This window comes from Ammospiza nelsoni, chromosome 26, assembly GCF_027579445.1.
Source record: "Ammospiza nelsoni isolate bAmmNel1 chromosome 26, bAmmNel1.pri, whole genome shotgun sequence".
Classification (NCBI taxonomy): domain Eukaryota; kingdom Metazoa; phylum Chordata; class Aves; order Passeriformes; family Passerellidae; genus Ammospiza; species Ammospiza nelsoni.
Window position 1 is genome coordinate 459160 of NC_080658.1, and position 7979 is coordinate 467138.

At 52.3% G+C, this 7979-nt stretch overlaps 1 protein-coding gene across 1 annotated transcript in view; it reads left to right on the plus strand.

Moving 5' to 3' along the window:
• Window positions 1-6414, plus strand: part of NPEPPS (aminopeptidase puromycin sensitive) — a 34407-nt gene extending 27993 nt beyond the window's left edge. The window contains exons 18-23 of the mRNA XM_059489018.1: window positions 608-750; window positions 984-1040; window positions 1327-1434; window positions 2253-2408; window positions 2524-2571; window positions 4820-6414. Of these exons, the coding sequence (XP_059345001.1) occupies window positions 608-750; window positions 984-1040; window positions 1327-1434; window positions 2253-2408; window positions 2524-2571; window positions 4820-4972 (665 nt within the window). The 3' untranslated portion in view covers window positions 4973-6414. The remainder of the gene's footprint in view (window positions 1-607; window positions 751-983; window positions 1041-1326; window positions 1435-2252; window positions 2409-2523; window positions 2572-4819) is intronic.
• The last annotated feature ends 1565 nt before the right edge of the window (window positions 6415-7979 follow it).

Genomic DNA, 7979 nt, shown 5'->3' on the forward strand with positions numbered 1-7979 from the left:
GGGGAAATGATGGGAAATTCAGTTCGGGATTGAGTAAAAATCATCAGGGGTTGGGGGAAAATGATGGGAAATTCGGGTTGGGATCGGTGAAAATCATCAGGGGTTTGGGGGGAAAAATGATGGTAAATGCAGGTTGGGATTGAATAAAAATCATCAGAGGTTTGTGGGAAATGCTGGGAAATTCAGATTGAGGGTTGGTGAAAATCATAATGGGTTTGGGGGGAAATGATGGGAAATTCAGTTGTGGGGTTGGGAATCTTGTGTGTTAATGAATCATCAGGGATTTGGGAGAAAATTTCTGTTGGGAAATTCAGCTATGGAGTTGGGAATCTTGCGTGTCAATAAATTATCAGGGATTTGGGGGAAAGAAGGGAGGAAAATGAGGCTGGAAGAGGCATTCAACCACCCCTGGAGGCCTGGATTCTCTGGATATCCTCAGGGATTATCACACAGCTCAAATAAAGATCCAATACTGAGTTTTGTCTCCCAGATAATCCCATTTTTGTGTCGTTTCTCTCCCCTAGGGCACCTGGATGCCCTGCTGCGGGGGCTGGTGCTGGGCAGAGCTCACAGAAAATCTGATTTTTGTGTCGTTTCTCTCCCGCAGGGCACCTGGATGCCCTGCTGCGGGGGCTGGTGCTGGGCAAGCTGGGCAAGGCCGGGCACAGGGCGACGCTGGAGGAGGCGCGGCGCCGCTTCAAGGAGCACGTGGAGGGCAAGCACGTCCTGTCCGCTGACCTGAGGAGTCCTGTACGTCCCGGGGTGCCCCCGACCATGCCCTGGCAGTGAGAGGGAGCAGGCTGCGAGATGGGAGCATCCCGCCGTCTGTCACCCTGCTTTTCCCGCTTTGGGAAGCGCCAAAATTCTCCTGAAAGCACCCAAGGGTTGCAGCAATCTCTCTAGATGTGGGAATTCCACCCCAATTCCGCACAAATTGCTGCGTTTCCAAGAGTGCGATGGGTTTGTTTCTGCTTTCCTCCCAGGTCTATGTGACCGTGCTGAAGCACGGGGACAGCTCCACCCTGGACACCATGCTGAAGGTGGGTGCTCGCTCCCCAAAACCCCACATTTCCCCCTAAAAACCCCTCGGGGCTGGGGTTTATCCACGCCCAGTCCCTGCTGGTGTGGAGTTCCCTTGGGAGTTTCTCCCTGACCTTTATACAAACCGCTGAAAATCACTTTATTCCTCGCAATGAACGGCGCCACCAGCCAGGCCAATTTGTCCCTGATTAGGGTTGCTGAGTAATTAGCAGCCCTGGCACCCACAGAGGGCTCATTAGGCGCGGGATTAACGAGGAATTAATATTTGGATGTGTTTCCCTGCAGCTGCACAAGCAGGCTGACATGCAGGAGGAGAAGAACCGGATCGAGCGCGTCCTCGGGGCCATCTCGCAGCCTGAGCTGATCCAAAAAGTTCTCACCTTTGCACTTTCAGTGAGTTCCCTTCCCTGGGCTGGGCTGAACCTGCAGGAATTCTCCTCCTGGGTCTTCAGAGTTTGGGGAAACTCCAAACTGAGGAAAATCTCAGCAAGTTGCGTCCAAATTAAGGAAAATTTGGATTTTGAGTTGGGTCCAAATCGAGAGAAATTTGACTGAAATGGTCCAAATTAAGAAAAAATTTGGCTGAGCTGGGTCCAAATTAAGAAAAATCTGAGAGTTGGTTCAGAGTAACACAAATCTGAGAGCCTTGGTTCCAAATTAACAAAATTTCGAGCTGGATTCAGATTAACAAAAATCTGAGAGAGTTGGTTCCAAATTGAGAAAAAAATCGGAGGAAGGTGGTTTCAAATTAAAAAAAAAACTCTGAATGAGTTGATTGAAAAAAAAACCCTCTGAGTGTGAATAAAATTGAGAAAATTCTGATTGCTGTGCTGCAGGGACTTTCTGTGCTCAGAGCAGTCGGTTCCCTGCTGCTGTGGAAATTAATCCCAATTTTCCTGGCACTGCTCTGCTTCCAGCACCAATTCCCAGGAAGCCAAAATGCAGTTTGACCTCTCAATTTACCAAAAAAACCAAAATAATCCCTCTAAATCTTTCCTTTTTTAGTTAAAATAAGATTTTTTTTTTGGTGGGTGTAACCTGAGAATAACTCAGGGATTTGCTTCTCCTTCAATCTTTGAGTTGTACATTACATTTTTGGGTAAAAATTTTGCTTTACTTGATGGATTGGGTATAGAGATACCTAAAACCTCAACCCAAGGCGCTGGAATTGTTGGGGAAATGTGGAATATTGATGCTGTTTCCCTCCCCAGGAAGAGGTACGTCCCCAGGACACGGTGTCAGTGATTGGAGGGGTGGCTGGAGGCAGCAAACAGGGCAGGAAAGCTGCCTGGAAATTCGTGAGGGACAACTGGGAGGAGCTTTATAATCGATACCAAGGTGGATTCCTAATATCCAGATTAATAAAGGTACGTGGGGCCCTGGGGAAAAGCCCTTCCCTCATATCTGCCACTGGAAATGGTGAATTTCACCTTTAATTTAATAATGAATTAATAATTTAATGTTGGTTTGTTTCCCCTTCAGCTCACAGTGGATGGATTTGCAAATGATAAAATGGCTGCAGAAGTGAAGGTAAGAAGCTTTAATTAAAGAATTTATTAATTAGTCACTGATAAACTTGGGGTGCTCTGGCTGGAAGAGTCAAACCTTGGTGGATTTTGTTGTTCTGTCCCCAAACCTCTTTAGGGTGGATAAAATTTTATTGAAATGCCTTAAATCAGCATTATGGAAGTGATCTGTAATTTCCACTGATTTATTCTTCATTGATTTCAACTTTGATAAAATCCAGCAAAGTTTGGCAGCAGCTTTGAGCCTCCCCAAAAAAGGAAACTTTGAAATATTCAGAATTATCCCAACCTCCATCATTGGTAGAGCTCTGAGAGTGGATTTCATTATTTATTCTTTCCCCACATTTCTCCAAGAACATCTTGGAAGAAGAAACTTTAGAATAGGGCTGTTAATTGGTTAATTAGCATGTTCCTATTAGGAAAACACTGAGGAGGAATTGTTATTCCAAAGATCAGCTGAGCCCTGAACTGGCTCTGTCCTTTTTATCATTTAATGACTTTTCTTAGTAAAGATTTAATAGCAGAAATTACTTTACAGAGAAATTTTGCATTAGAATTAATTTTATTTTATTTTATTGCAAAACACTGAGCGGGAAAACCAGCCCTGAATAAATCCCAGCTCATTTCTAAGAGGATTCCTGACCTTTGAGAGGGGAATTTGCCAGGCCTGAGGCTCAGTGTCACCTTGCAGGGCGTGAGGGCTGTGCCAAGTGTGGGAAAGCTGCTTGGAGGGAGGCAGGGACAGCTCCGGGCTGGGCAGGTGCCTAGGCTGGAAATGCAGAGTCACAGCAGCGCTGGGAAACGGCGAGGGAATGGGGCAAATTGGGGCTGGGGGCACTGCGTGGGGCAAAATGGGGGCATTGAACTGGGCAAAATGGGGCTGGGGGCACTGAACTGGGTCTGGGGTCACTGGCCATCCCCTGGAGGCACTGCCTGGGCAAAATGGGGCTGGGGGCACTCAGCTGGGCACTGAACTGGGCATGGGGGCACTCAATTGGCCAAAATGGGGCTGGGGGCACTGACCTGGGGCTGGGGGCAGTGAACGGGGCAAAATGGGGCTGGGGGCACTGCCGTGGGCATGGGGGCACTGCCTGGCCAAAATGGGGGCACTGACCTGGGCAAAATGGGGCTGGGGGCAGTGAACTGGGGCTGGGGTCACTGGCCATCCCCTGGAGGCACTGCCCGGGCAAAATGGGGCTGGGGGCACTCAACTGGGCACTGAACTGGGCACGGGGGCACTCAACTGGCCGAAATGGGGCTGGGGGCACTGACCTGGGGCTGGGGTCACTGCCCATCCAAAGTGGAAGCTCAGGGTTTCAGAGTGGCGTCACCTCGGGCAGTTTTGGGTGCCAGGGTTGATCTGGAGCTGTTGGAGAGTGCCCAGATGGGGCCGGGGTGGGTTCGGGGTGTGTGAGCAGGGCCAGGGGTTGAACTGATGCTCCCTGTGAGCTCCAGGGGTGTGAGGGCAATTCCTCAGGGCAATTCCTCAGGGGTGTCAGGGCAGTTCCTCAGGGCAATTCCTCAGGGCTGTCAGGGCAGTTCCTCAGGGGTATGAGGGCAATTCCTCAGGGGTGTCAGGGCAGTTCCTCAGGGGTATGAGGGCAATTCCTCAGGGGTGTGAGGGCAATTCCCTCAGGGCAATTCCTCAGGGGTGTGAGGGCAATTCCTCAGGGGTGTGAGGGCAATTCCTCAGGGGTGTCAGGGCAGTTCCTCAGGGGTGTGAGGGCAATTCCCTCAGGGCAATTCCCTCAGGGCAATTCCTCAGGGGTGTCAGGGCAATTCCTCAGGGGTGTCAGGGCAATCCTTCAGGGCTGTGAGGGCAATTCCCTCAGGGGTGTGAGGGCAGTTCCTCAGGGCAGTTCCTCAGGGGTGTCAGGGCAATTCCCTCAGGGCAATTCCTCAGGGCTGTGAGGGCAATTCCCTCAGGGGTGTCAGGGCAATTCCTCAGGGCAGTTCCTCAGGGGTGTCAGGGCAATTCCTCAGGGGTGTGAGGGCAATTTCTCAGGGACAGGCTGGCACTGTGGGGGTCATCATCCTTTGCAGGGCAGGAGCTGGACTGGGCACCCCACCCCTGCAGGTGTTTCCCCACCCCTGCAGGTGTTTCCCCACCCCGATTTTTCATCTCCCCCCACCGCACTCCATCATGTCGGCATCCCCTGCAGCCCCTCGGCTCCTCCCGCCCGGCCCCGCTCCCGCCGCCGCCCCCGGGCCGTGTCCCCAGCCCGCCCCACGTGTCGCTGTCCCCCCCCCAGGCGTTCTTCGAGAGCCACCCGGCGCCGTCGGCGGAGCGCACGGTGCAGCAGTGCTGCGAGAACATCCTGCTGAACGCGGCGTGGCTGCGGCGCGACGCCGACAGCATCCAGCACTTCCTGCAGCAGCGCCGGGCGCCGCCCGCGCCCGTGTGAGCCCCGCGCGCCCGCCGCGGCCGCAGCGCAGCCCCGGGCACCGGGAGGAGCCCCCGCCGCCGACCCACCTGCCAAGAATTCGGGAGTTTGGTTTTGGTTTGTTTTTTCCCATTTTTCTTTTTTTTTTTTTTTTTTTCCCTCCTTTTTTTTTTTTTTTATGTTTTTTTTTTTTCCTCCTTTTTTTTCCTTTTTTTTTTTTTGTTTGTTTGTTTGTTTATTTCCTCCTCCTCCTCCTCAAGCCCGTGGGGATTGGACCGTGAATGTAGAGTTTAATCGGTTCCTGCTCACACACACTCCAAGAATTTGGGAAAATTCTGTTCGGGAAAAAAAAAAAAAACAACAACAGCAGCAACAGCAACAAAAAAAAAAATCTATCAGCGATTCTGCAGAAAGAGAGAGAGAGAGAAAAAAAATACAAAAATACAAAAAAAAAGAGAGAAAAATCTGTAAATATGATAGTAATAAAATAGAGCATAACAAAACTGTGAAACTTCCTCAAGCCTTGTCAGTGGTTAAAATATTTAACACCCCCCTCCCCTTTCCTGACACTTATTGACAGATGTTCTGTTTTTTACACCCTCCCTCCCCCCAAAAGAGGAAAGCAGGGGTGTTGAGGGCAGTGCAGAGTCTGAGGCAGGAGCGGGGCCTCAGCCCTGTGTGGAACAGGTCCCGGGGCCAGGCAGGTGCGGTTGGACAGAGCCTGTGCAAGGTTTTGGGGAGCTGTCCCTGAACCCCTCCCCACCCCAAGGATAGTAGGGTTCCCTTTCCCTTTTGTGTTACCTCTCAGCAACAAAAAACCTACAAAAAACCCCACAAAAAACCCCCCAAAATCCCCTGTTCTGTTTCTCCTGGGTTCCCCCACCCCTGTCGCTGATGTCCTTCGAGCAGAGTCGGGATTGTAAAGGAAACTCCTCTCAGAGCCACATTAAAGCAGAAAGGTTCGTGCAGTTTGATTTTATTTCCATTTCCTCCCGGCCCCTTGCCCCGTGCAGGGGGACGGGGCTGCCCTGCTCCTCCTGCTCCTTCCTCTCCATCATTGCCGTGGAAAATGCGATTCTGAAGCCTTAAATCAGTGACGATGATGATGATGATGATGATGAAGAAGCTGTGCCATCATCCCCTCCCAAAGCAGCGTGGTCCTACTAACCAGCCACCCTCTAATACACAAAGGTTGGAGTTCCAGCTTTTTATTTTTGGTTTTTCCTCCCTTTTTTTCCTTATTTTCTTTAACAGGAATTCGTATTTGGTGTGGCTTAACTGTTAATTTTTTCGGAAGGTCATCAGATTTAACTTGTCAGACTGCTTCCCCCTCGAGACATTTTTGTGCTATTGTTAAAAAAAAAAAAAAGATTACAAAAAACCCCACAAAAAATCCTAAAAAAAACCAACAAAAAAAAAAAAAAAAGAGTACAAAATAATAAAAAAAAAAAAAAGATTTAAAACAGTTGGCGTTAATAAAAATGTCAATGTGAAATCCACATCCTCACCTTGTGTTGTGTTTGGAGGCTGAAAGGACCCAAAGCTGGGTTTATTTGGAGGCTGGAAGGACCCAAAGCTGGGTTTATTTGACCCAAAGCTGGGTTTATTTGGAGGCTGAGAGGACCCAAAGCTGTGAGGGGACAGCAGAGGCCGAGGTGTCACCTGCAGGACCCCTCCTGTGCCCCAGGGGTAGAGTTCAGGCTGACAGACCCAATCAGAGCCTGAGTAATGTGAATAAAAACCACCCTCAGGCACTCCAGAACTGCCCAGGACTGAATTTAGCAGAGAAATGAAAGCAAAAACCTAATTGTGAATAACAAAAACTTTATCAAACAGCACGAAGTTGACAGAATAACACCATGGAGGCGCTTCCAGGGTGGGGAACACCCCAGAAATGTGAATTTTGGGGCTCTGAGCTCTTGGCTGTTGCACTCCCCAGGCTGGGAACGAGCCCGGGTTGGGAATTGCCTGCGGTCAGCGCCAGCCCTGCCCCAGCTCAGCCGCTTTCCCTTCTGCTCCCTGCACACGGACAAAGCGAGAGCAACCCCGGGGATCCGTGTGGGACCGGCACAGCAACAACGGAGCCGGGCCGGGCTGCGAGCGGCTCAATCCCCAGCTAAGGAACTTTGGGATCCGTCCTTTCCATAGGAAATCTTCATTTTTATCGTGGGAGACAAAGTGAGGCTGGGGAGAGGAGCAGGACGAGGACAGAGGAGTTTTGGGGTGAGGAAAGGGCTGATTATTGAGGGAATTGTGGTGACTGACGAGGGAATTGTGGCTGCCACACCCCTGCAGTGTCCCTGTGGCACCGGGGACAGCGGGACCTGTCCCTGTCCGTGGCAGGGTGGCACTGGATGAGCTCTGATCTCCTTCCCACCCAAACCGTTCCGCGATTTTGCCCACGGGATTCGGGAGCGTCCCCTGGGACCTGAGGGACGCAAGGAGGGATCCATGGACCCAACCCAAACCTGCCGGAGCTCCGCGAGGTCTGCGATGGCCACCATGGCATGGGGCGCCGTCCCAGAGCCCGACCTCTCCCTCCCAGGCAGGAATTCCTTCCCCAGACCCGCCCGACCCTGCCCGGCTCAATTCCCCCCGGATCCGGGGTCTGGAGCGCGTTCCTTGCCCGGGATCCCGGGATGCCCCGGGAGCGGGGCCCGAGCGCGGCGCTCCCCCGCCCGGGGCGGCGCTCGCCTCTCCCGGCCCTTCCCGGAGCCTCCCGGCCGCGGGAGGGGCCGGGCTGTGGCCCGGTAATTGTCGCTTGTCCCCGCGGTGTTTGCGGTTTGTGTGTCACTAATTGCCACTTGCGGCCCGTTAATTAATTATTACCCGCCGTTCTACACCGGTCCCGTTTTCCCTCTTTTCCTGCCCGTTCCCGCACCCCTCGGCTGTGCCGGTGTCACCCGGCTTGGGGACACACCGGGACGCGGAGGGAGCGCGGTGCCCGTTCCGGGGCACTCGGGGGACACCGGTGCGGGGCGGGTCCTGGCGGGGCTCTCCCCAGGCAGCGCTTGCATGCCGGTTCCTG